At 42.3% G+C, this 27827-nt stretch overlaps 2 protein-coding genes and 1 non-coding gene across 6 annotated transcripts; 1 reads left to right on the top strand and 2 right to left on the bottom strand.

Moving 5' to 3' along the window:
* Positions 1-39: 39 nt before the first annotated feature.
* Positions 40-26216, bottom strand: LOC146704829 (ETS domain-containing protein Elk-3-like). 3 transcript variants are annotated; one of them, XM_085462248.1, is made up of 7 exons: positions 26151-26216; positions 23288-23413; positions 22871-22917; positions 4279-4487; positions 3181-3963; positions 1606-1728; positions 40-835 (listed from the first exon to the last, which is right to left on the bottom strand). In XM_085462248.1, the coding sequence occupies exons 4-7, from the start codon at positions 4483-4485 to the stop codon at positions 737-739; spliced, it is 1212 nt and encodes a 403-aa protein (XP_085318374.1). In that variant the 5' UTR covers positions 4486-4487; positions 22871-22917; positions 23288-23413; positions 26151-26216; the 3' UTR covers positions 40-736. The 3 variants fall into 3 exon arrangements, with proteins under 3 accessions (XP_085318374.1, XP_085318375.1, XP_085318373.1); XM_085462249.1 differs by lacking the exon at positions 26151-26216 and adding an exon at positions 24025-24054; XM_085462247.1 differs by lacking the exons at positions 22871-22917; positions 23288-23413; positions 26151-26216 and adding an exon at positions 7451-7777.
* hal (histidine ammonia-lyase) lies at positions 14284-21115 on the top strand. 2 transcript variants are annotated; one of them, XM_085462243.1, is made up of 20 exons: positions 14284-14611; positions 14809-14869; positions 15082-15109; positions 15191-15265; positions 15358-15430; positions 15545-15611; positions 15728-15765; positions 15863-15988; positions 16117-16256; positions 16430-16477; positions 16833-16980; positions 17099-17194; positions 17466-17524; positions 17734-17814; positions 17969-18034; positions 18116-18281; positions 18517-18651; positions 20331-20439; positions 20558-20627; positions 20703-21115. In XM_085462243.1, the coding sequence occupies exons 1-20, from the start codon at positions 14365-14367 to the stop codon at positions 20832-20834; spliced, it is 1965 nt and encodes a 654-aa protein (XP_085318369.1). In that variant the 5' UTR covers positions 14284-14364; the 3' UTR covers positions 20835-21115. The 2 variants fall into 2 exon arrangements, with proteins under 2 accessions (XP_085318369.1, XP_085318370.1); XM_085462244.1 differs by lacking the exons at positions 20558-20627; positions 20703-21115 and having other exon boundaries at positions 18722-20398.
* trnay-gua (transfer RNA tyrosine (anticodon GUA)) lies at positions 23518-23604 on the bottom strand. The gene is given in 2 exon segments: positions 23518-23553; positions 23568-23604. It is a non-coding gene; the product is annotated as a tRNA-Tyr (tRNA).
* Positions 26217-27827: the final 1611 nt, after the last annotated feature.

Raw genomic sequence — 27827 nt, 5'->3', positions numbered from 1 at the left:
TTGTTTTTGTTTGTTTCAGCTGCTCTACAAAGTTTCAACTCTGTTTAAGCATTCAATGCTTTGTTTATTGAAAATGACATTCTTCACAATACAAAAAAAAATATACAGAATACATATTGTATTACCAAGTCCAGTATAAAAAAACCCAAAAAAAAACAAGAACGTAAGTGTTACAAGGTTTTCATTCATTTGAAATCTCGTCTTCATTAAAAGATTTTGAAATAAAGTGAAAACAAAAACAGAACAAGGCACAGCCGGTACTATCTGAGAAGCATAGTGCATACGTTACATACAATACCACGTTAAGTGAAACGATCAGTTTCACATTGTTAACAAGTAGACTTGTTTCTTTTTTTATTTTCTTTTTTCTAAAGATTAAAAGAACCAGGCTCTGCGCAGGCTGAGCGGCTGGTTAGCCTTTCGCAGCTGCGCTTCTGTCCGTCGCGGACAGGCTAGTGTAGAAACGTGCTGTTCTTTATCATAAAGAGGCCAGATGTCTCTGAGACATCGTGGCGTATGGCTTTTACCAAGTGCTTTCAACCACTCAGAATCTGAAGCAAGTCAAGTGCAAAAAAAAGAGAAAAAAAAAAAGGTGAGGTCACATAACTGTCTCTGCTTTTCTGAGACAAAATCTGACATCATGAATAAGAGATCGCTGCTGCTGCTGCTGATTATTATGATGAGAAACTTTCAACAAGAGAACGATGAATTTGCGGCATTTTCCACAGATCCTGGATCAGGATTTGTGAGTGGTGGGAGACAGGAGCAGGGAGGAGGGTGTTCCTTCCAGGTTTGGCAGGGGGACAGGCATGTGTCCGTTGATTAGGCTGGGGAACTGCAGAGGAAGAGAAAGGGACAGAGTTAGTGGGGAGGGGATGGAGTCTCTATGAAAACCGCTTTCCGGTAAGGAACTGTTGCATTGTCGCTGCTCTGGTTTCCTGTTTTGTTTTTTGTTTTTTTAATTCATTGTGCCGCTTCCTTCTTGTCTCTCTCCCCTCCAACTCTACAACAGAAGTCGTCTTATTTACGCACAATGAATCCGGTATAATGTGTGTGTGTGTGTTTCATAAATGAGGAGCAGCTCTCAAACCAGTCCACCCTGTTCAGACTGGCTCCCCTGGGCTCAAACAGGAAGTATTCACAGGATTTCCTCTCCCTCTCACAAGCTCTGAAACAGGACACCTCTGCAGGACCTGCTTACTGAGTCTCAACTAGTTTCACAACCCTTTGTGACTGCTGCTTTGCAAATAACACTCACACACACACAAAAAAAGTTTTCTTGCTTCCTGTTAGCTTCCTGGTAAATACTCGCATAACATTTGGGCAGCATTAGAAATCATTTAATAAAAAGTTTGGTTCACCTAGCTCACATAATCACCCTCTCTAAAAGCTTTTCCTGCCCTGGTCTTCTGCTCTCTTTTCTTTTATCAACCGCTGGAAACAATGAGGCTTTTGCAGAAGCACTAATTTGGCCCCAGCAGCCTCTCCAACTTCCTCCTCTGCTTAAAGCGCTACCAGTAAATAATCCTTTGAGTACACCCTCTATTCTCATCTCCTGCTATTTTTGTCCCTCTGTCTTCCGCTACACCTGTATGTGTTTCTTACCTGAAAGAGGGAGCTGTGGCCCTGCAGCCGGGCGGGGCTGAGCGGAGCGACTGGGCTCAGGCTGCTCCAGAAGTGGATGCCTGACAACAGCGGACTGTGAGCCAGCAGCAAACCCGAGGGAGTCTGACGGGTGGGGGGAAAAACACACAGGGAGGGAGGCTTTATATAAATGAGAGAAACTAGTGGGGACAAAATTAAAAACAAAACTCACAACCAGCGGATTGAGAATGTTGCTCTGAGGGTTTTGCTAATGCACAACATGCTGAAAATGGTGAACGGACATGTATCAGCGTTTGGAAAAACAAACTGACGAAGCAGGAAGGAAGTCTGTGGTTTCTACTCCCGAATACAGGGGTGATGTGAGGAGGGGGGGGGGCAGTGGTCGTCAAGCACTTGGAACTAGAGAGAAAACATATGAAATCAATTTCTCCCTCCCTCCCTCCTTCCGTCTCCCCTAGTCTTCTCCCCCCCTCCTCCCCTACTTTCCCCTGTGTCACCTCAGAGAAGTGAGCCAGTGTTGCGAGGGGACCCAGCCCTGCTGCTCGAGTATTAACGGAATTATTGGAGCATATGGCATCGCTTAGGGCCTCTTCCCCTCCTCTCGCAGGTTGGACTCACCGAAGATTTGCGTAAATCGCTCGCTCTCCTCTGATCTCATCGTACGCAGCCCTTGTCAGCGGGCGGTGTGAGCGTAGCTCCGAAGTCTTCCTCGACGCACGGACGAACCCCTCTCTGATGTGGCGCTCGTTTTTTCTCTCTCTTTGTAACAATTCCAGTACAAACACGCGATTAACTAAATTAGATGATGAAACTCAAGTTGGTGCTTGTGCCGGAGCCGTGGGCCGTTTTGATCTTTTGGTATAATCCCAAAATGCTGTAGCTCGATGAATTTGGCTCTAAACTTGTGGCAGAAAATAAAATTTGAAAAAAACAAACAAAAAAAACAATGGCTCCACAGGCAGACGAAAGCAAAACATTACTGCCACACAGAAATGCGGCACTTGGTCTAAACATCACACAAATATTTTAATGATGTTTTAAACTGCGCAAAAACCTGTTTTGAAGGCACGACTAAATATAGAAAGCGCTATAAGGGGCTTTGGGAACGCTGATGTCATACTCTGGTGTTCAATCATCAGCCACAGTACCGCTCAGGGGGGACGGCACTGATGGCATCACGGGCAGAAATATCGTCTTTCTGAGATTGATTATTATCAGACTCTGTATCGTTCAGCTGTGGTCTGGCAGGGAGTGAGATTACTGGGTTTGTGTTAAATCACAAAGAGGGGAAAAAAGGGAGCGACTGAGTGCTCGTGAGAAGGGAAAGTTGTAGCAAGATGAAGAGTGCAATCCTAGGTGTGAGTGAAGTGTTAGATCTTAAATTAGGGATCAAATCGTATTTAATCCAATGTGATGGCAAAATGCTGGAAAGCACCTTGACACTCAATGAATGAGTCACTAGTCCTCAAAGTGCTCACATAATCACAGTTGAGACTCAACATATGACTCATGTCTAGAAATGAGGGAGGAACTAGTGTCATTGTAGCATCTGTAGAGTTCTGCTGCTCAGCTCACCTGTGCAGTGAAGAAGGCCGGAGTGAGTGACCCAGACGGCAGCGCCGGGCTGTTGAGTGCGATGGAGCCGATGTCGCTCCCTGCCAGCAGCAGGGGCGGTGCTGAAATCTCCAGAGCTTTAGGCTTTTTGCTTTTTGGGGGGAGTCCATCTCCGTGGTTAGCGCTACTGTTAAGAGAACTGCTTCTGCCACCGCCGCTGCTGCTCCTCTTTTCAGGAGGCTGCAGGGCTCGCCCTCTGTGCCCGGAGGACAGATTGAGGGGTTGAGCGCTTTGGTCAGAGTCCTCCTGCTCCTCCTCCTCAGCAGCGGGGCTCCGGCCGCGCTGAGTGTGAGGAGAGGACGGGGAGGGGGAATGAGAGGCGAGTTTAGATGGCCCCGGTGAGACATAGGACTCGGGCTTGGCTGAGGGAGGAGAGCTCCTCTCGTTGGCGTTGGTGCCGAAGCGGATGACGGAGCGCTGCTCCTCCTGACGCTCCTGCAGGGCACGGAGGAGTTCGGGCTGCTTCTGCAGGGAGCTGATGCTGAATGACGAGTAGAGACCCGAGTGGAGGTAGTCATTCCGACACTGCTGTGCCCCCAAGGCTGCCAGGGTCCTCCTCTGGGCCTCCTCCTCAGCTTCCTCCTCCTCCTCCTCCACTTCCAGCTCCTGGGCCTCTTGTTCTTGAAGGGGAAGCCTTCCCGAAGCCAGGCCCATCTCCACCGCCTGCGGGTCCATCTTAAGGATCTCAGGGAAGGACACAAACTTATAAACAAACTTCTGGCCAATCACCTTCTTGATGATGTTCTGCAAAACATGCAAACACAATTCACCGCGATAAGATCATTATGAAAAACAAACCAGGTACACACATAGAATATCAGAGGAGTGTTTGGGGCCACACTAAAGTAGTGCTTTGTTACATCACAGTCAGATCTGTGTGTGCGCTTTACAAGAAAGAGGAAGCAGAAGTGTCTATCAGGGGATTTTGTGAGTCTAAAGGGAAGAACAGAGAATGTGTCGTGGCGTCACACTCCTCTCCCGGCTAACCTATCACAGCAGCTGCGGTCACACGATTAGCTGTGCTATTATGGAGAGGCAACTAGAATCACTTTAATTAACCTTGTCGTAGTAGTAGCGCAGGGCTCTGCTCAGCTTGTCGTAGTTCATGTTGGTCTTGTTCTTGCGCAGCCCCCACAGCTTGGCCACTTCCTCCGACTTGAGGAGCTTGAACTCGCCGTCTGTGGACGTCCAGCATATCAAGTGCTTGTGACTCTGATCGAGCAGCAGCTGCAGCAAGAACTGCCACAGAGTGATGGCACTGTCCATTCCTGCAGCGAGACGCACAAATGATTAGGTCAGCGTGTGGAGAGTAGCACCAAACATGCTAACAGATGCGAGCCGTTACTGAAAAAGCACCCAAATTACTGGCGTGTGTAACACCTGCCTGGTGCCACAGTGACAGAATAAGCACACAAATTAAACCTTTGGAGGGGAACAAGGCAAGTCCCTCTTTACACTTTACTTTAGGTCCATTTATAACTTGTTTATAACAAAACAACCCAACATTTCATCTAAATATAATCCCTTTATCCCCCCCGCCCCTTCTCAGTTCTGCCTTGCCACTGTGTTTTATTGCACACAGACTAAATTAAGTTACTGGCTAAAGAGGGGCCGATCTGTTTGAGCTCCAACATGTGGTGCAAGAAAGAGCAGACCGCCAATGAATAGAACAGTGTGTGTCAAGAGTGTAGTGTAATGTAACAGCAGCAGGAGCCACAGGAGAGAAAAAAATAAGGGAGGGGGGGGCTAACAACAGCTCAAGCCAGAAATATGCTGCGGTTCAACCTGGCCCTCTCTCCAGAGGAAGTACGACGGGCCCGGGGTGGGTTATTCCTTTAATAGAGGAATGTGCAGCCTCGGAGCTCCTGTCTGCCTGCCTGCTAGGAACTCATATGCTAGTAACGGCAGTGGGGGTTTCTGTCCCCACAGCTCTGACGAGAGCGGAGCTCGAATGACTGCTTGATTTCAAAATACAAAAATTAAATCACATGACTACTAAGAAACTGACAATAAAGCAGATGATGTGTTAAGTCATAGTTCAAGTAACAAAGGCCAGAATTTTACTGTAAGGTGATGCGCTGCTATTCTCGGTAGTTGTGTCACTCTGAATAGTGCGTTTATCTGATAACATGGTGAGACATCACCTTAGGAGAAACTGGTGGCCATTTTTATTTATTTTTTTATTTTTATGTGATTGATGACGAATGATTTTCAGTACGTTAGTTTTAATCTCACTCATGTTTATATCGCTACTCTCGTTTACATGATTTGGATTTTTTTTTTTTTTTTTGGCCAAAATTTCAAAGAATGAGATTAGCTTCCGTTAAAAAAAAAAAACCCCTCTGAGACGAAAGTGTTGTTGGTTCTTTGTGATGTCATGAAGGTCTAACTATTAAAACAGAACTTTCACCCAACTCAAGTTCAAATCTTTTGTTTGTGCGGAGAAGCCAAGAAAGAAGAAGAAAGTTAAAAAAAAAAACACAAGGAGGTTAAATGGCTTGTTTTAGGTGGAGAATGAACAGAGGAGTCCAGTATGCAACAAATAACTGTGAATGATGTAAAGCTTCTTTTTTGGAGATGATTACAGCAGACCTTTGACATAATACAGTCTGAATACTGATGGAAAGGACTGTGCTCTCATTTCATTATCGTGTCTTCCTCCCATCACCCCCCGACCGGTCACGGGAGATGGCTGTCCTTACCTGAGCCTGGTTGTGCCGGAGGTTTGTTCCTGCTAAAAGGGAGTTTTTCCTCCCCACTGTCGCCAAGCGCTTGTTCAAATGGGGTGGTTTGTTTGTTGGGGGTTTCGCTCTGTACTTTACAATATAAAGCATCTTAAGATGACTGCTGTTGTGATTTGGTGCTATATGAATGAAATTGAAATGACAAGCCACTAAAGAAAACTGAGATTATGGAGAAGATTTTCAACCGCTGCTTATCTTTGTCCAGAAAGGACGGGCAGAGAGAGAGGGCTGAACTAATTTCCGACACAAGCCATCCCCTGAGTTTTCTATCTGCCATGTGAAACTACAAACCTGTCAAAGTCAGGACTTCCTCCTATTCTACTTCCAAGGACAAATGGCGAGGAGAGGGGATCCCACAGCAGGGGAGTGCTTCCCTGATCCTGCCACACTTCCCACAAAATTCCCAGAGGGATAAGGGTCAAAAGAGCACGTCATTGTCCCCTTTTTCACAGCTCCACCCGTTAACCCACTCTACACCCAGCCTTCAATTCGACTTTAGAAAGTAAAGCTTTCCGCTTGCAGCAAGGGGCCACTGAGCAGGCAGATCTGCAATTTAGGACAGTGTGACTTTGAAAATTCCGCTTTGCGAGATGCTCTAAGCATGCTGCTGCTGCAGCAGGTCAGACCTCAGTAGTAGCTTCATAGAGTATAACCTATTAAATATAGTACAACTAACCCACTACAGGAAAAAACAACAGAGAGTTAAACCTAGCAAAACAGAAATTAAAAAGCCCACATCTCAGCTCTGCAGCGAGGCAACAAGTCACTGTGAGAACCGCAAATGAAATAGTGCTAGGAGTCTTTCTAAGAATATCTGGGGGATATTGTGGTGGTTTTGGTCGGGGCACGACGAGCCCTGTTGCGGGATGCTCGCCCCGAGAAGTCTCGCGTGTGCACAAAGCCATCCAGTGTGTTGGCTGAACGGAAACTCCTAATGAGATTAGATGGTGTATGCAGACATTACTTAGCCATGACTAAATCTGCTCTCTTCCTGTTCACTGGCGGTGGAAAATTCAACAGGGGGACCCGCAAGAAAAAAGCATCTGAAAACAGGTTTTAATGACTCTGAGGCTATTTTTCTGTTGTTGTTTTTTTCCACTGCTTTTTCATTTGCCTCTCCCTTTTCTTTTTCTTTGCTCAGTTGCAAAGTTACACTCACTTTTACGCACGGAGGTCTGAATCACTACACTGCCCCACTGACTCATTTTCAAGATGTTGCTCGCACCGGAAGACGATACATTTCTGTCTGACCCCAAATCTGTGCCATTCTTGTGTAGAAACTTAGAAACCAGCTCGACCTTAAGACTTTAAGCTGAAGCAGAAAACAAAAAACCAAACGTGTTTACAGCCAAGACAATTAACTGAAACGCAATTACGGCCGCTCGCCCGACTCGGCATGCGTTATTTCTCTCTCTCTCACACACAAGCCACCAATCAGGCAACAAAGCGCTGTTCACGGAAAGACGCCCGCTTATTTTTGACCTTACCTGCGATCTCCGGCTCGGTCTGGTCCCTCCGAAAAAGTTTACGGCGACGCTTGTGTGATTCCTTGTTTTTCCATGCTTACTTCTGGTCTACAGGAGTTGTGCTGGACTGAAATAGGATCCTGTGCTTTTTCTTTTTCTGAGCAGGAAGTTGGAGCAGGCAGACACAGAGCCGGCTGACTTCCTCTCCCCTACGATTCCCCAGGCAGTTTGCCGTCTGTGTAAACACACTTTTCCTCCCCTCCTCTTTCTCCACTGCTTGCCCGCTGACGGTCAGCAGTAGGCCTATACTGTGTCGGCACACATGGTGATGCAGAGACTCCTACATCTCGTAAACTGACATCATCGGTCTGCAGACTGTGATGCGTTCAGGCACGCCTCGTTAGCAGGCCAGAAGTCCTCCCCCAATCAATACTGCTGAATATGCCTTGCTGATACACCGCATTATAATTGACTATATTTGCATCTGAATAGGGACACACTTTCTTTTTACATCACATCATTTGGAACTCATACATTTTAGACATATTTCTGGTTATTTGATTTCAGAAACAGATGGAAAAGGCAAAATTGGAACCTGTGCAACAAAAAGGAAATGAAGCAGGAATGCATATGTGTATATTTTGGAAGATGCATGGGACATGAGCCTCCTAATTTTAAGAAGAGACTACTGAGTGACACGCATTATAACACTATTCAGCGAGGCGACAATGTCTCAGACAGTGATGAGTGTTTTATCTTCCGTAATAGGTCTTTTTTTAACTTCTAAAATGTGAATTATGTGTTCACCGGACCTCTTAAGGCAAACACAATTAACCATCCATGACCTCAAACACTCAACCTGGGGCTTAGAAGGAGGCTGGAGTCTATCCCAGCTGTCAGAGGACGAGAGGCACCGCACACACACTCACATCCGCACCTACTGCCAGTTTAGAATGACCAGTTCCTGGAGCACTTCGAGAGCACAAAGAAAAGGCATCCTGCATGTTTGTACTAGGAAACTTTGCGCTTTGAGTCATCTGCAAACCCAATTATCCTCACCACAAATAAATATAGCATTGTGATCTCAGTCAGCATTAGCGTGTCTCTGCTGATGCAGTGCACAATGAGGCGGAGGAGGTCTGACAGTGAGACAGGTTTTCTGTCTAAAAGCCAAGCAAGTTGTGAAACACTGTTTTGGGGGTTTATTTATGTTTGACAAATTTAAATACAGTTAAATATCTTTATCACTGAAATGTACTTGTGATGCTTTTACATTTCACATAGCCTCATATCAGTCTGAACTGCTTAAACTCCTTAGAGTGTGGGAAGGTGTGATTTTGTTAAGGCCTAACATTATCTTAAAATGATGAGGTTGTTTAACCTGAGAGTGGAGTGTCGCATGTCTACTCTGCTGACTGTCCTCGGCCTTTGGCGCACTATGTCTCCAGCCACAGACATAAAACACAATTAGGCAGAATGGTGATGTCCATCTCAACCACTGGATTCAAGATGGTGTAGCAACATGGCAGTTTACAAGCCGTCCATGCTCCTGTGGATTTTTAGTGGATTAATTCTAAGTTTAAGATCCCTTTGTTGGAAGATGCAATTACCCATTAATCATGCAATTACCCACTAATCAGTGTATATCTACAACTACAATATTCTTTTTCCTATTAAATAAAAAAAAAAGACTGTCCTTTGTACCTTTAAACCAATTACACTGCACTGATTAAATCTGACTGTGCAATAAATGTTTGTTGGTAATAATGTTTTCCTAAAAGCCTGGATGGTTGTTTATTTGTGTTTGCTTTGTGATGAAAGACAGAAAAAAAATCTGACTGATGTACTGATGTGGCTCCTGTAATCATTTTTAAGTACTTTTACAGGGCTCCTGAGGTTTATCATTGCATGTAGTTGATCCTTGCAAACTTATAGCAACTTTCGGAGCTACTGGATATTGATGGTGTTGCATCAGTTTGAAATTAAATACATTAAGTTAAAATGATTTTGACCTCTCGACATATTGAGCTGCTGCCACTTGAAGCTTGGCCTTGTAGATAAGTGGCCTTTTTGACTCCCATAGAAAAAAGGAGAAATAATTGTTGGTCTAATAACTGTTGAAAAAGTAAAGCAGAGGTTACAGCCTGCATTAGAGTGTCCGTTTTTGCAAGAACTGAATCCAATTACATTAAATTGTGAGGTTTTGTTGTAATGTGAAAGAACTTGTGAAGATATAGCTGGCATTTTATTCAGTAGCTGATTAGCTGTCTGGCTGCTATGGCACTGAACACCTCTTTTAATATCTAACAAGTGAAGGCAGCAGGGTACAAAGGTTCTGCTTTAATTCCTTTAATCTGTGACTGCGCTCTAAGAACTGAGCATGTCATAAAATGAAGCAGCTAAAAACTTGATCTCAGTGTTAAACCATCACTGATTGCACTATTACACTTTAAGTTTTAAAAAAAAGTCTACCTCTCCACTATGGGGCGCCGTTTGTAAAGTGAAACATGCTGAAATTAACGGCAACATTTTTCCACATTTAGCTCAAAACCTTACAAAAACATGTTTGTTCGAGTCATTTTTTTTACAACATTTAGTAAAATATTTGTAACTTTTCATATTTAAAACACAATTTTAAATGTTAAATCTAAATGTTAAATCTAAATATTAAATTTAAATCTAAATCCAAATGTTAAATCTAAATGTTAAATGTTAAATCTAAATACTTATATTTAACTCTAAATGGTAAATGTTAAATCTAAGTATTATATTTAAATCTAAATCCAAATGTTAAATCTAAATGTTAAATGTTAAATCTAAATGTTAAATCTAAATATTAAATTTAAATCTAAATCCAAATGTTAAATCTAAATGTTAAATGTTAAATCTAAATATTATATTTAACTCTAAATGGTAAATGTTAAATCTAAATATTATATTTAAATCTAAATCTAAATGTTAAATCTAAATATTATATTCTACATGTTAAATTTAAATGTTACAGAGAACTGAATATTTAGCTAACATGCAAATTTAATGTACGGCTCAACGGAAATACAAAAAATAAAAGCTTTACGAAAACCTTCGGTGCAAAAGTGTGCCGGTAGTGGTCAGATTGTATCTGCTCTCCCCTGATGGTCACTTCTCACCGCCATGAGCTGCTTCACTTCTTGTCTACCAGCACGTCCAGCGATTTAGCTGAAAACATCGGAAGATCCCTTTTGTCGGCCATCCAAAGGTTCAGCAGTAGTGGACTCTCGGCAGCTGCTGGCTCCACTTCACAATCGCTGCAGCACATGTCCAGCCAAATCGCTGGACATGCTGGTAGGCAAGAAGTGAAGCAGCTCATGGCGGTGAGAAGTGACCATCATGGGAGAGCAGACACAATCTGACCACTACCGGCACACTTTTGCACCGGAGTATGTCTGTGAAGGTTCTCAGTCATCCAGGTCATCGTAGTCTAAGGAGCTTGGAAAGAAAAGCGTCTGGACTTCTTTGAATTGCTTGAAGACGTTTCACCTCTCATCCGAGAAGCTTCTTCAGTTCTAAGGTCAAATGGTGGAGAGTCCCAGATTTAAACCCAGTGGGAGTTTCCCCCCACAGAGGGACAAAGGACCCCCTAATGATCCTCTACTTAATCACATGAGCCAAGGTGTGAAAGCGGGTGTGGGTCACAATCAGCCAGGGTTTCGGGTGAGCTCATTGTGAAACCTGGCCCCACCCTATCATGTGATTTCCTGAGGTCAGGTGGCCCAGGGTGTGAGTGGGCGTTAAGGTGTCTGGGAAGGGATCGCAAAACTGGATTATAGATGGCAGACAGCTGGTGTCGTAAACCACCGCCTCTGTTCAAAGATGGTCGCTCACAGTGGACATAGATGGCTTCTTTCACTCCTCTTTCAAACCATCTGTCCTCTCTGTCCAAAATGTGAATGTTGGCATCCTCGAAAGAGTGACCATTGTCCTTTAGATGCAGATGAACTGCTGAGTCTTGTCCCGTGGAGGTGGCTCTTCTATGTTGTGCCATGCGCTTGTGAAATGGCTGTTTGGTCTCTCCAATGTAGAGGTCTGGGCATTCCTTGCTGCACTGTACAGCATACACCACATTGTTAACTTTGTGTTTAGGAGTTTTGTCTTTCAGGTGAACCAGTTTCTGTCTGAGCGTGTTGCTGGGTCTGAAGTACACCGGGATGCCGTGCTTGGAGAAAACTCTCCTGAGTTTCTCTGATACACCGGCTACATAAGGGATGACAATGTTGTTGCGTCTGTCTTTCTTATCCTCCCTCGCTGGTGTCTGATCTTCTTTTCTTTGCCTCTTTGCTGACTTTATAAACGCCCAATTAGGATAACCAGTTTTCCAGTGCTTCCTTTACATGTTTCTTTTTCCCTTCAGGCTTAGAGGGAACATGTTCTGCCCGGTTGTGTAGGGTCCTAATTACTCCAAGTTTGTGTTCCAGAGGGTGAAGGGAGTCAAACAGGAGGTACTGGTCCGTGTGTGTGGGCTTCCGATAAACTTCAATGTTGAGGTTGCCATTCTCTTCAATGTGCACAGCGCAGTCCAGGAAAGGCAAACAGTCGTGCTTTGTGTCTTCCCTAGTGAACTTGATGTTTTTATCCACAGCGTTAATGTGCGCGGTGAAGGATTCCACTTCTTGTCTTTTGATTTTGACCCATGTGTCGTCTACATATCTGTACCAGTGGCTGGGTACTCTCCCTTTAAAAGAGCCAAGAGCCTTCCTTTCCACTTCCTCCATGTAAAGGTTGGCTACAATAGGTGACAAGGGGGAACCCATGGCACAGCCATGTTTTTGTCTGTAGAAACCCTCGTTGTATTTGAAATATGTAGTGGTGAGGCAGAGCTCTAACAGTGTGCAAATCTGATCGGGTGTGAAGTTGGTCCTGTCCTCCAAGGAGCTGTCTTCTTGTAGTCGTTTTCTGACAGTCTCCACTGCCTCCGTGGTGGGTATGCAAGTGAAGAGGGAGACTACATCAAAGGACACCATGGTTTCATCTGGGTCCAGGGTAGGTTTCTGGACCTTGTCGGTGAAGTCGGTGTTCTTGATGTGATGTGGGGTGTTCCCCACGAGAGGTGCTAGGACGGTAGCAAGGTGTTTCGAGATGTTGTAAGTGGCTGAGTTTATGCTACTGACAATGGGTCTGAGTGGATCTTAGGAAGTCCGTAAATGCAGGGTATGGCATCCCCTGGGTAAAGGTGGTGATATGTAAGGCGGTCAATGATTTTGTCTCTTTCAAGGTCTTGAAGGCAAGCTATAACTTTCTTTTTGTAGCTGCTTGTGGGGTCTCGCTTTAAGGCTTCGTAGGTATTGTTGTCACTGAGGAGAGTAGTGATCTTTGTGTGGTAATCCGTTGTGTTTAGGACCACGGTGCACCTTCCCTTATCAGCTGGTAATATAGTGATGTTGTGGTCTTTGCTCAGGGATTCATCTGCATCTAAAGGACAAAGGTCACTCTTTCGAAGATGCCAACGTTCACATTTTGAACAGAGAGGACAGATGGTTTGAAAGAGGAGTGAAAGAAGCCATTTACGTCCACTGTGCGCGACCATCTTTGAACAGAGGCAGTGGTTTACGACGCCAGCTGTCTGCCATCTACAATCCAGTTTTGAGATCCCTTCCCAGACGCCTTAACGGCCACTCACATCCTGGGCCACCTGACTTCAGGAAATCACATGATAGGGTGGGGCCAGGTTTCACAATGAGCTCACCCGAAATCCTGGCTGATTGTGACCCACACCCGCTTTCACACCTTGGCTCATGTGATTAGGTAGAGGATCATCAGGGGGTCATTTGTCCCTCTTTGGGGGGAAACTCCCACTGGGTTTATATCTGGGACTCTCCACCATTTGACCCTTAGAACTGAAGAAGCTTCTCAGATGAGAGGTGAAACGTCTTCAAGTAAGAAGTCCAGACGCTTTTCTTTCCAAGCTCCTTACACAATTTTGCACCGGAGGTTTTCGTAAAGCTTATATTTTGGTATTTCTGTTGACCCGTACAATAGATTTGCATGTTATGGTAAATGGCCTGTATTTGTATAGTGCTTTACTAGTCCCTAAGGACCCCAAAGCGCTTTACACAACCTGCCATCCACCCATTCACACACACATTCACACACTGGTGATGGCAAGCTACATTGTAGCCACAGCCACCCTGGGGCGCACTGACAGAGGCGAGGCTGCCGGACACTGGCGCCACCGGGCCCTCTGACCACCACCAGTAGGCAACGGGTGAAGTGTCTTGCCCAAGGACACAACGACCGAGACTGTCCAAGCCGGGGCTCGAACCGGCAACCTTCCGATTACAAGGCGAACACCCAACTCTTGAGCCACGATCGTTAGCTAAATATTTACTTTCCTGTAACATTTAGATTGAACATTTAACGTTTAAATTTAACATTTAGATTTAAATATAATATTTAGATTTAACATTTAGATTTAAATTTAATATTTAGATTTAACATTTAGATTTAAATTTAATATTTAGATTTAACATTTAAAATTGTGTTTTAAATATGAAAAGTTACAAATATTTTACTAAATGTTGTAAAAAAAATGACTCGAAAAAACATGTTTTTGTAAGGTTTTGAGCTAAATGTGGAAAAATGTTGATGTTAATTTCAGCATGTTTCACTTTACAAACGGTGCCCCATACTCCTCTGGTGACCTCTAATCTAATTCACTGTGTTTAGCCTCTATAGACACTTGAGCACTTTCAAACATCACGTGAACGCATCGATTGGATTGGAAGCACTTGTGAGACTGAGACCGGTCCGTGTGGGTCAATGATCTCTAGAGGTGTGATGCTGGGGAGGCGTGGCTCCCCCAGCTGCGTGTTATTGGTGGCCGAACTGTAAACGGCCCAGAGTGGTACCTCAGAGAGCGGCGCGCAGGACTCACTGCAGCCAAGTCCCGCTGATGCGCGATGCCTCGTTTTACTGTACACATTCGAGATGAGTGGCTGGCAGTGCCCTGCCGGGACACTTCCAAAACCATCCAGTGGCTCGGACAGGAAGCGCTTAAACGTTACATAAAGAACAAACCGGACAACGGCGGCATCACGGCTGTGAAAGACACTCATTTTGTTGTGCGCAGGTGCCAGGGTTTGGGTCTGCTGGACGCGGATGACACCATCGAAGATGTACTGGAGGATAACGACTTTGTCGAGCTTGGTAATAACTTTCTACACGAAGAATGCATATATTAAAAATGTGTGCAACACATTTAAAAGACGGTGACGATGGTTTACCTTTAACTCTGCTTCAGTGATGCGTAATTGTGTATAATAAGTAATTTACTTTAAATATAACTACTGTGTGAACCAAGGGGGGAATGCACACATTGTGATTTATTTTCCTGTGCATTTCAGCTATTGAAGGAGATACCATGTCTCCTGACTTTATTCCGTGTGAACCGGGAGTTTCTCATCTGTATCCTTAAACTTGTTGGATATTTGTGCCATAGCAGCTGTAGTAGGTGCTGTAGTGTGCACTAAAAACGATTCAATCTTTTTTTAATGCCATTTTTTCTTCACATACTGTTTTAATTTCGGGTTAAAATTGTCCTTGTGGGAAATTATAATTAATCTGAGAGTGACACTACATTTTGCCAAATGTTATCCTTAATTAAGTTTGTCAACTAGCACGGCAGCATACAAAGAGCCTGAAGAGGTAAGTGTATTTTCCGATAAAATTGAAAACATATTCATATCATATTAACTAACTCCGTGAAACGTGAAACTCTCTGTCCAGTATATTTCTTTAGATGGCAACAGCCTGACGTCAACAGATCTCATCAACTTAGGCAGAGGACTCTACAAGATAAAGGTAATGATCAACAAACCTCTTTTGTTGTCCGTAACTGCTCCGTTGTAATCTTTTACTTGATCCAATGTCTCCCTTTATCATTGTTTTTTTAGCTGACTCCTGAGGCAGAAAGAAAGGTTGTGCAATCCAGAGAGCTTTTGGACACCATTGTCAAAGAAAACAAAGGTTAAAATACAGTGATTCAGTGCAAATGAGCTTAATTTAAACTGGCTAAATTACAGTATCTGGAAAAATAGGAGACTTTGTGTGTTCAGTTCCCTATGTGTGTTCTCCCTGCAGTTGTCTATGGGATCACAACGGGTTTTGGCAAATTTGCCCGAACTGTCATTCCTGTCAGCAAACTCAAGTAGAGTTTTTAAGTTGTCCTTAAATACATTTTACGATCTATTTCTGGTCTTTGTAATCACCCACACAGAGCCCTTTTTGTTTGTTGACTGATGCCATGCACTTTTCGTTCCACAGGGAGCTCCAGGAAAACTTGGTGCGCTCACACTCAGCAGGTGATGATACTCTTTGTGACGCAGATATGTTGATTTTGATGTTTTCAGGCCCTCTGTACGTCAATCATCTTAATCAGAGTTATGCTGTGACGCATAGGTGTGGGGAACCCGTTAAGCCCAGAGAGGACCCGCATGTTGCTCGCTTTGAGGATCAATGTTTTGGCCAAAGGGCACAGTGGTGTTTCTCTTGAAACCCTCCAGGCCATGATCCAGGCCTTTAACGGTAAGCTTCAAACCAGTTAGCTGATGTGAGATATCAGCTTCAGTAAACTGTGGATAACTTTATTTAAGGACAGGGGTAGGACAGCTGTCATAGGACTTACTTTTGTCTCCATAACTTTGTCCCCTCAGCCTCCTGCCTCTCCTTTGTCCCTGAAAAGGGAACAGTAGGTGCTAGTGGTGACCTGGCACCCCTCTCTCACCTGGCCCTCGGACTCATGGGAGAGGGAAAAATGTGGTCTCCCACGAGCGGGTGGGCTGATGCCAAATACGTAAGCTCAGAGTGACTTTTCTGGAGTTGTAAAACAAGAGGGCAACTACTATCGTAGGAAAACGTGTCTCTTGTTTACAAGAGTGAAAGGTTTCAGGGTGCAAATGGAAACATTGTTTGCTTTCTGATGACCCTGGACTTTTTACATGTTTTTCATCTTTCATTCCTGACCAGGTCCTGGAGGCACATGGACTAAAGTCAATATCACTAAAACCTAAAGAGGTAATGTTCAAAAAAAAAAGAAAAGCTCATCTATTTGATTTGTCTGCACTGTTGTGATTTGACCCAGAGTTCACTGATAACAGATTTTGAAGTATAAACTGCATTTGCATCATAAATATACAATAAAATACATATTAGGCCAAATATATGGAATTAAAATAATTTTAGCAAAATAAAAGGTAATATGAGGGTTAACTTGTAAAAATAATGACACTGTAAAAAAATCCTTAAAAAAATTATCTTTGCAAAATCCCTGCGTTTTGTTTATATTTACATTTTACACACCTACTCAAATTTTTTCTTCTTTTGCAATTGGGGTTGTACACCCATCTCAATCTCTGGGATTCCCTAACAGGGTCTGGCTCTGATCAATGGGACACAGATGATTACCTCTCTAGGGGCAGAGGCCGTGGAGCGAGCCCAGGCGATTGCCCAGCAGGCAGATATTATTGCTGCTCTCACCCTGGAGGTGCTAAAGGGAACCACCAAGGCCTTTGACAGTGGTGCGCAGAAGCTATAAACCCGAAGAAAACCAGAAACTAGATGAAATTATTTACCTCCAATTGTATAACTGCACTACATGTCATCCATCCTTATTCAATTTCTGGTCTCTTCCCACAGACATCCATGCACTGCGGCCACATCCGGGGCAAATAGAGGTGGCTCAACGCTTCCGCTCACTGTTGGACTCTGATCACCACCCATCCCAGATTGCAGGTTTGATGAACATCAAATAGTATTCATGTAAAGTTCTGATCACTGCATTTTACATTTGTGTGCCTTCCTCCTCCCGAAAACTTGTTTGCATATTAGAAATGCTCTTACCACTGGCAGTGGTTTCAGAGTTGCACCACCTCAAGATGAGATGCATGAGTTACTGGGGGTGCATTTGCCAACAGGCATTAATGGAGTATAGCCTTCTAATATCATGCAGCCTTAAATATGCTGTGTTTAATGAGTGTCATATTGTTCTGGTGTGTTCTTACAGAGAGCCACAGGTTCTGTGACAGAGTCCAGGATGCCTACACCATGCGGTGCTGTCCTCAGGTAACCCCAAGTTTATTTATAAATCCCCAAATCACAGGTTTCTCCCACAGCGTTTTAAAGCTTCTGCAGCTTCTAGATGGGAAAGGGAAAACTTCTCACATGATAGATAGTGGGTCTACCACATAGAAAGCAGATATGGAGCTGCAGCAAAACTATGTTTGAGCATCGTACATCTCTTTCTGAGTGTTGTGTCCTCTCTCTGCTCGCAGGTTCATGGAATTGCCAATGACACAATTGCATTTGTCCAGAATATCATCAACACAGAAATCAACAGTGCCACTGACAACCCTGTATCCTTTTCTGTCTTTCAAACTAGAGGAAAAGACTGATCTATGAAATTTAGCCAGTTTGGTCTCAAGTCTGATAACTGAAGTTGGATCTGCCACAAACTGCACACAGGATTTTACTGGAAATCAGTTAATTTTGTCTTAACGGTCTCACCAGATGGTATTTGCAGAAAGAGGTGAGACCATTTCAGGTGGGAATTTCCATGGGGAATACCCAGCTAAGGTATGTAGTAATAAGATAGTTTGTTTCGGTTCGCTTTAGATTTGATTCTTCTTTCTTAAACAACTGTTTTCTTTCTCATAGGCTCTGGATTTTTTAGCCATTGCAGTCCACGAGCTGGCTTCAATCAGCGAAAGGAGGATCGAGAGGTTGTGTAACCCCTCTCTGAGTGAGCTGCCTGCCTTCCTCGTCAACGAGGGTGGACTCAACTCAGGCTTCATGATTGCCCACTGCACTGCAGCCGCCTTAGGTTTGTGTGAAAAACATGAAGTAACATATAATCTCCTACTAAATTATTCCAATTTCAATGAGATTATGATAACATTATTTACTAAACAGGCTTTGATATTGAATATTACACTTCAGAGTGCATTTTTTAATAAAAGATCTAATGTTATAAATTTGTAGGGTTTTTTTTCTTTTCTTCTTACCCAATATTTGAGCAGGAGCACTGACATTAATCTCAACTCTTTCACGCTGTTCAGTTTCAGAAAACAAAGTTTTGTGTCACCCATCATCTGTGGACTCTTTGTCTACTAGTGCTGCCACGGAGGACCACGTGTCTATGGGAGGATGGGCTGCTAGGAAGGCCCTGAGGGTAATAGAGCATGTGGAGCAAGGTAAGGTATAGCATTGTTAAATTATGTACACCTCACAAGTACTGGGTTGGCTTAATTCTTTGTGCCACAGATTCATCAAGGAGCTGGAAACATTCCTCATACTATCATGACAGGCGCTGCCGGTTTGTCTCCACATCCATCACGTAAATCTCCTGCTCCATCACATCCCAAATGTGCTCTGTTGGATTTAAATCTGGTGACTGTGAAGCAAATTCACTGTCATGTCTAAGAAGCCACTTTGAGATTATCTGAGCTTTGTGTCTATCTTCTGATGTAAGAAGCATTTAAAAGATGAACAATATGTAAGATTTGGTGTTTAAACAATGCTCAGTTGGTATGAAATGGTTCAAAGTGCACCAAAAAACGTTCCCTGCACCACTCCATCACCACAACCCTGAGCTGTTGATAAAAGGCAGGATGGATCCACGGTTTCATGTTGTTTATGCCAAAATCTGACCCTACCAGTCATAAGGATCTAACTTTTGCAGTAGAAATCAAGACTCATCAGACCAGGCAACATTTTTCCAGTTTTATGTGGTCCAATTTTTTTTTCCTTGTGAAAACTGTACCCTTAGTTTCCTGTTGTTAGCTGACATAGATGGCACCTGAGTGGTCTTCTGTTAATGTAGGCCATCTGCTTTAAAGTGTGATTTGTTGTGTTTCTAATGAGTAGCAACAGTATTTGAGTTACAGTTTCCTTCATATCAGCTCAAAGCAGTCTGGTCACTCTACTGTGATCTTTGGCATTAAGAAGGCATTTTCACCCAGAGAACTGCCACTCACTGGATATTTTTTGGAAAATTCTTTCTAAACCCTAGAGATGATTATTTGGGAAAATCCCCAGTAGATTAGCGGTTTCTGAAATACTTGGGACAGTCCATCTGGTGCCAACAACCATGCCACGTTCACTTAAATCATCTTTCTTCCACATTCAGATGCTCAGTTTGAACTTCAGTTGGCTGTCTTGATCATGTCTCATGCCTAAATGCACTGAGTTGCTAACATGTGACTGGGTGATTAGACATTTGTGCTAACGAGCAACTGAGCAGGTGTTCCTAACAACGTGATTCTGTGATTATGTATAATAATTAATAGATTTATGGTGGGGAGTCCTAAAATTCCAATAAAACTCTATACAGACAACAAATAAGTGAGTAAAATGATTAATCTGTTCCATAGTTCTGCTGCATTACCACTATCAGATTTACAAATAACCAACTGTTTTTACTGTAACTCTTTGAAAACAACAAGCGTCCCTGAATCAAAGAGACTAACCGGTCAGTTTCCGCTGCTTCTGTTGCAAAAAGTGCAAAGGTCGCTGCTGAAAACCATGCCAGTGTACACCGACAAGACAAAACCGCAGGTTACTGGGCGGATACAGAGGTTAACCTTAAACCAACAGGTTTTAAAAAACAGATAAATGATTAAACTATCATCAAATATAATTTATCTCTGTGCTTAAAATTATTTTCTCCGTCTTTTGAAAAAAGTTTGAGGAAAAAAATCCACAGTTCTTGTAAGTCATGGAATAAACTAAAGGCTCAAACAGCAGTAAAAACCCATAGATGGCTTTCAATTGGCTGTGATCTATGTTATTTAATGTTTTCAATATTTATCACTAAAATGAGAGATATATTTTTGGGATTTGGCCAAACTGAATTGATACTTCCTGTTACCAGTCCTTGCTATAGAGCTGCTGGCCGCATGTCAGGGCATCGAGTTCCTCCGCCCACTCCGTACCACCACTCCACTGGAGAAGGTCTATGAACTTGTTCGCAGCGTGGTCAAGTAAGTCAAACAGATGCGGCCAAGGTACAAAATTTTGAGCCTGTTGAAACTATATACCTAATAGTTAATATTTACCCGTTGTTCCACTTTCTCCTTTTACTCTCCTGCTGTTAAACAGACCGTGGATTAAAGACAGATTCATGTCGCCTGATATCGAAGCGGTTCACCGCCTGCTACTTGATCAAAAGGCAAGTTCTAAAAAGTTGTTCAGTGCACGTGCTCCACGTGGCATGTCGTTAAATGTGCTTATATTTTCAACCCAGGTGTGGAATGTGGCCAAACCTTACATTGAGAAGTACCAGACAGAGTACATCCCCGAGTCCCGCCCCGTCTCTCCCACTGCCTTTTCCCTGGACTCTCCGGCCTCCCCCAGGAAGCGTGTTCGCCACGAATGAAAGCACACGCCAAACAAGTTTTTTTTTTTTTTTTGGCAATTACTTCAGTCACAAAAAAACAAAGATCCTACACAGTGATCTTGGTCAACACCACAGTTAGTCAAAAGTGTGTGGCCATTATCTGAGACCAACTGGAGCAGAATGGGAGAAACGGATCCTTACGCTTCACTGTGACACTTCACTGATAAGAGCGGTGTGCAGGCTCTTTCTTTCTTGCATCTGTTGGATTTGTGAATTTTCTATTCCCATTAAAGAATTGTTAGAAAGTCACCCAAACCTCAGGAGATGTGATTTCAGGATGCTGTATTCTTATGTCCCTTGAAGACTAAATGTACACACTGACTTCTCTCACGAGCTTATGAACTGGCTATTCTACATACAGAATATTATGCAAGCAACTACTGACCCTGTGCACGAGAAAATGCTAACTTCCTGGTTTGAGACCGGATGTAGGGTTGTACATTTCCGGTAGCTTTACTTTGCGGTCAATCGCTACTGCGAAGATATACAAAATCATGTCCAAAACTCGAAAACGGAAAGATCGCATTAAGTTACAAAGAGCAGAAGGTGGGAACACTCACCGCTGTTGTGTCATAAAAAATCTAATGATCAATTTTGACGTTTAAAGAGTTTAGATCGATCAGTTGTTTACATCACTCAACACAAGCAGAACTGCATTACTGCAGCAGAAAACTCGTCCACATTCAGAAGCACATCTCTGTATAGTGACTGGTCTTATGATTTAAACAGGCAAATGTTCAGCATTCAAACTACAGGTGAAGAATAGTTAAACCAGATGTTTCCCCCGTTATGTCGAGATCAGCTAGTCAAGTACACACCTACACAGCATGTTAACAAACCGTGAAAAAAATGAATGATTGCTGGTAAAGGTTTCTACACATTAGCATTTACGAAGGGTATGTTGTGATTTACCTTCAAAATTACAGCGGTCCCTCACTATAACACGGTTCACCTTCTACCTCACTGTTTCGCAGATTTTTTAGTGCAAGTTTGCATGCTTTTTTACATCACAATGTGTCCTGCGTCCTGATCGCTGCAGACGATCTCCTCCGTGACGTCTCTCCTGTACAGTACAGAATCGCTGCATCGATCGCTAGCAGTGTGACTCTGAAGTGCAGTACTGTATGTCCACCGTCAAAAAATAAAATTGGCTACTTGATTTCACCTATTGCTGGTTATTTTTTAGAACATAACACCCGCGATAAACGAGGGACAGCTGAGAAATATAACATTTGAATCCCTTTTCTCTTTTGCTCTGAGGCACAGGGAAAAAATATCGACAAGTTGATGAACATCATTTACAGATATATTGGGTAAATGCCCAAGACATCTATAGAAATGTAAATCGCCGCTTGATTCATTCATTTGCTTAACTTGTTTTGGACCGTAAACAGGTCGTGAATAGGACACCGGAAACAAAGCTCCCCACAGGAGTTTCCGCACCGGAAGTAGCATATGCTAACGTGCACATAGTCAATCAGGTTTAACTTGTGTATACTGCACCTTACCCTGATGTACATTCCACTTGTTTATATCTAAACTTTTTTGTCCCTTTTTAAACGTGCCTAATTGACTCTTTATTGTCACATGATTTCTTCTTGTACAATTTTCAAGTCATAATTATCTTAGCACAACCTGTGATTTTGCTGATGTATTTTAAATCCTATTTAATTGTCATTAATATATTTCCAGCTTAACATAATTAAAGTTTTTAAGCGTTCCTATTCTCATCCATTTAGGTCATGTTGTGTGACTAATGTTCCTTATACTATTATCAGGGACAGAGAGGCAAATTTGTAGAAATATATCTCAAAAATCAATCAAACCTGACCGTTTTCAGTGAAGTAACACAAAATTAGTAAATGTGCCAGTGATTTCCAGCCTCTCATCAGCATACCCTGAGAATAACATGCTAATTAGTTTGGAGGTGCTACATTTGTCCTGTCTTTGTGTGTGTTGAACTTCAGCAAAGTTAGGTTGGCAGAAGCTTCCTTACCCAGTTAAACAGCACCTACCCGGCTGGACAGCTGCTCCACCACCTTGAGGTGCCAAAAGGAAGAGCCTGTGGAAAATAAAGCAGAAGGTCTGCAGTCAATAAACTCAAAGGTTGCACAAACAGCTCAACAAACAGCTCAGGACAAGATAGCAGCACAGGAGCAGAAATCTAACATGCACAGAGGCGGTTCAACGTTAGAAAAAATGCTATAGCTCTACAATTATAGATTCAGTTTAACATATATGCACTCATTCCATTCCTTACTTTACCAGCCAGAGTGAGGCAGAGCTGGGGCACATTTCAGTAAGAGGTGGGGTATGCCTTACCACAGGGGTGAGACAGATTAGCAGGACAAGAACTGAAAGAAGCTTACAGAATAATAGCATACTAACATTAATTGCATGGACGATTACAAAGGCATTCTCAGCAATCTCACCTTGCAGTTTTAAAGCATTAATGCTTTATTGCTTTTCCAGTGCGCCACCTCTCCACCAAGGTTCATTAAATTTGGCTTAGGAGTTTCACAGTAATCTTGCTGAACAACTGAACTGATCGCATTCCTCTGTCAATGAAAGATGAATGAGCACACGTTTAAATTAAACAGTACAAAAACGACTGGCCGTATGTCAAAACATTTACTGAGAAGTAAAAAAAAAAAAACATGTCTCCTTCGAGCCGGATTCGAACCAGCGACCTAAGGATTTCAGCTTTCGCCTCTACAGTCCTCCGCTCTACCAACTGAGCTATCGAAGGGACGGTGTCCATCGTTCTCATTCCACAGTATTTAATAAAATGTACCATTCCCGGAATATTATATCATAGATTTCAAAAATGTATGAAATTTCATTCTCACAGCTGAGGTACAATCATTGATGAAAACGCGAACACACAACGACTGGTTTTAGATAAATAGCTAGCTAGCTACCACACTGCTTCCATTCAAAGTCTCTCGCAAAAAAACGGAACTGTCCAGCTGTAGCTAATGTTTTAGGCGAAATAACTTAAAATAGTACCAAGTCAACAGCTCCTCCATTACAGCAGAACTATGACAACCGAAACAACAAAAACACTGAATAACGACTTTATTTTTTTGAGATATTTTTGCTAAACGGCGCTCTCTATTTGAAACAAAAGTGACAAACATTTAGCTAAAGATTGGGAAACGAAACGAACCTGCATGTAATCTTCCGCAGGTGAGAGCTCAAGCTAAATACAGTGGACAGTAGTTACATATATTGCACATATAGTGCTAATGGCCATTAGCACTGCTGAGGAGCGTCTCAGCAGGCAGGTATGCTTTAGCTTTTCTGCAATATCCTTTGCGGGAAAGCTAGAAAGATTTGAAAATCTTTCATTTGATTGGGAGTCATTTTTATGGCTAATAAAGTTTGTTTTGTTTTGTTTTTTTTTAAGGAAAGAAAGAAAGAAACGTATTGATATATAGTAAAAAAAAATTATATATGGTAAAAATCCAAACTGCTTATCTTTTTAAGCGCAAAACTTGAAAATTAAACATAAATTAATTTTTATTTTATTTATTTTATTTTAATTCTGAGACTTAGAGACATAGCTTTCTGCTTTGTTATGAAAAAACAAATTAAGTTGAGGATATCCAACATCAACCACTAGGTGGTAATATTTCACCATGTAAGGAAATTAAAAAAAATCTCCTTGAACTTCACATGTTATATGTTAACAAACATTTTCTTTCTTGTAAAAAAAAGAAAAAAGAAATTGTTGCATACAGTCAAAACGTGACTGGTTTCTATGATTCTATTCATAAATATTCATAAACACCATAAATCTATATCTCAGTTTTAGGACCAGGAAAAATTAACATTTTTAACACAACCAGCACATCCCACAGTGGGATATCTATGTGAGTGTTATTTTTCTAAACGTCCTAAATTTTCCATCTGACAAACACAACCCATATTTAAAAAAAAAGGATTTTAATTATAAACAGGGCTTGCTGTCGGGCTGCTCTCTGATGTATTCATTCTTGTCCTGACCTGTCTGACAGTGAGGCAATTCGTTACATTACATGTCTGTACTGTATGTACCACAGGGTCACGCTTGTGAGGCAGCAGACATTCTTCTCATAACACAGGCTCCAATCCCCAGATCTTCCCCAGCCTTTTCCCAGATTATCATCCAGTCTCAACTGGTCTCAACTGGGAGCGACAGATATCCAGCCAAAACCCTACGGCAGGTTTAAAGGGTGGGTCTTCATCAGGAACACGAGAAGTCGCATTCGCTAACAACTTTTTTAACCTGCACATTTCTTATCAGTGAACTTTGTTTAAAAGTAGTAAATAAACAAGAAGATAATAGTGGTGCAATTATATACAAATTATCAGCTGTTTCTAAAGTTTTAGCCTGAAATAACAGTGATGGACACCTGGCTAAGGTCATTAGTTTGCTGTCTGACATCCCATAATTCATAAATCATCACGTGGCTTTTTGAAAGCAGTGTGACCTCAGTCCTTCACATAGACTATATATAATGGAAAAAATGCCTTTGGTTGTGGACTGAAAGGGTATTGCTTTGCGTCTGTAATTAGCACAAAAGCATTCAATGTAAATGATCATATTATTGAATATTATGTTGCTATATTTGTAATAGCACACTGGCAAAGACAATACTGGGATCTGCTCCCCTGTGTCCCACCCATAATTTCCACTCTTAATTTCCACTCTTAATATGACACAGTTTTGGGAGGGAAGAAAAGATGGATGTAGCCTTCTGATCTGGAAAGTAAGGCAGGTGAGGAAGAGCCTTAAATGTGGGCAGTAGACATTGACTTCTCTAGTTGCAAAAGGGCTTTTTCAATTATATAGGACAAATGGTCTTAACCTCACTTGCACTGGGAACCGAGTAAATGCTCCTCTAATTGGTTTACTGTCTCAATCGCCGCAACTTAAATGTAACTTTTTACCCTATTACAGTAAAAAATGCCAATAAAGCAGAGTATGCTTTAGAGCCAGGTAGCTAATAACCAAGTGGTTTTCCTCAGAAAGATTCACCCCACATTTTTGATTCTAGGTTCAAAAAGTAGCAATAGCATTAAATGCTGAATGCAAAATAACTGATGTTGTGTTGTGCTGCTAATATAACATCAGCTCATTGCAAGGATCGACAAAGATGGCATGCTAACACAAAGCTAGCAAAGAACTCAGAGTAACGTTAAAGCTGAGTGTTCACCGACAGCAGTCCAGCAACCCGACCGTGATAGTCAACTGGTAACAAAGGAAGTAATGAACAATCGGGGTTTTAGCATTGTGACCTTAATTTGTACCTGCGCGTTTCTATAGCAGAGTTTAAGTGGAGGTGGCGACCGCTTCAAAGTCTCTTTGACCTGGTTTTCAGCTTTGCGTTCAAACTCTAAAAGAAGCATCGTATGTATTTGCCTGTTACAATAGGGATTTGTGTCATTATGTGGAACTTTAGCCTTAGTTTATATTGCTAACTGATGATGATGCATTTCAGGATGTTACAGAATAACAGAAAAGTTAAGTGATGAGTAGTTTAACAGTTTACTTCCTCTGGGGAGTAATAAAGGAATGTGTAATGCATTCCTTTTTTTGACTAAAGAGCCCAACATTGTTCACTGTCAAATGAGTGATTTCACAATGGCTACATCCATCTTTTATATACAGTTTTGGTGCTCCCCATGCCCCTACCTTTAGCCACAGCATTGGTGCCCTCTCTCTTACTTCACTTACTATGCACTCTCTTTGATATTAGTTTGCAATAAGTTAATGTAGAGTATAAGTGTTTGTACTGAAGATCACTGCAACCAGTGTCATATTCATATTATAAAAGGAAAAGTGAAAACAGATATTTTAGCAAAAAAAAACAAAAAACCTGAACAACTTTTTCTGTCTTGCATAAACAATTTGAGACCTAAAAAAAGTCAATGAAATGTAAATACACAATTAGTTTTATACTAAAGCATGCAAGCACTGCTCATCAGCAGAATCAGTGAGCATGCACGTGATGGCAACAAACAATTTTGAGTGAAAGTTAAAATGAAGCTGCGCTTTATACTTGGTTGCTTCATACTGTTATTGTTCCCTTTGAAAACCTTTAAAATTTTGAATCATGAGACTGTGACAGGTCCGTTCACCCGAAACATCCCGCTTATACACCCAACTAATCACATCATCTGCAAAGTCTTTTCTCTCTAACGTTTCCTTCCTCGGCTATCTCGTTTCAACAAGACAAAACGAGGAACTCACACCTGCTACTTCTGCAAAGTTAAAGCGTTTTACAGCTTCCCTCCTGCTGTAGTTTCTTTTTTCCGTTTTTATTCTTACCACTGTTCATGTCATGGAGCGGATGACATGACATCAGTACACTTTATCTCTCTGTGGGACTCTTCCCCTCTCACAACACTTAAAATAAAAAATGGGACACGTCCGGCTGCTCGGCTTACATGAAGGTGAAAGTTCCACAGCTTCCCTATTTCTGTGTCCACTCTTGTCTTTACATCAAGCTTGCACTCAGCTATCTGCTAATTCTTTCCTAATGTGTCATAAGCTCATTGGTACACAATATAAATTCCTAGAAGTGTTTGAGCAGAAAATAATATGTGTTGGGCTGTTGCTATTGTTACTATATGATATGAATTACTAACAGCATTAAATTCCAAATGAGTTACATCACAAGAAGATTTGCATTTTAGAGCTGGCACTGCAGATTACACTGCCTGATGAAATGTGGGTGGGAGCGATGTTATGGCTAGGATCGAGCAGACAGATAGTAGTGATAAACGTCATAAAAATGCAACGGCAGGAAAAGCAGTGACAGCGGGTGTTCAGAGCCATCTGTTTAATGCTTACCCTGCAGGCAGGGCACCTTCTTTGCTTGCCTGGAGCATGTCTGGCTTTTTGTCTGGCTTTTACAGGAGAGTAGACAGATTACTTGCAAAGGTTGAGATGGTTCAGTGGGCTGAAGGTACTAGGTGACACGG

The sequence above is a fragment of the Copadichromis virginalis genome, linkage group LG7 (genome assembly GCF_057382275.1).
Source record: "Copadichromis virginalis isolate Kocher_CV1m ecotype Utaka linkage group LG7, C_Virginalis_male_GT1.1, whole genome shotgun sequence".
Classification (NCBI taxonomy): Eukaryota; Metazoa; Chordata; class Actinopteri; order Cichliformes; family Cichlidae; genus Copadichromis; species Copadichromis virginalis.
This window is presented reverse-complemented; position numbering and strand designations above follow the sequence as displayed.

Coding starts and splice junctions, on each gene's coding strand:
- LOC146704829 (XM_085462248.1), bottom strand. CDS start 4,485: ATGGACAGTGCCATCACTCTGTGGCAGTTCTTGCTGCAGCTGCTGCTC. Junction 1,729..3,180: donor CGGCCTTCTTCACTGCACAG/GTGAGCTGAGCA, acceptor CCCACCCGTCAG/ACTCCCTCGGGTTTGCTGCT. Junction 836..1,605: donor GCCACAGCTCCCTCTTTCAG/GTAAGAAACACA, acceptor CTTCCTCTGCAG/TTCCCCAGCCTAATCAACGG.
- hal (XM_085462243.1), top strand. CDS start 14,365: ATGCCTCGTTTTACTGTACACATTCGAGATGAGTGGCTGGCAGTGCCC. Junction 14,612..14,808: donor TAACGACTTTGTCGAGCTTG/GTAATAACTTTC, acceptor TGTGCATTTCAG/CTATTGAAGGAGATACCATG. Junction 15,612..15,727: donor ATTCCTGTCAGCAAACTCAA/GTAGAGTTTTTA, acceptor TTCGTTCCACAG/GGAGCTCCAGGAAAACTTGG.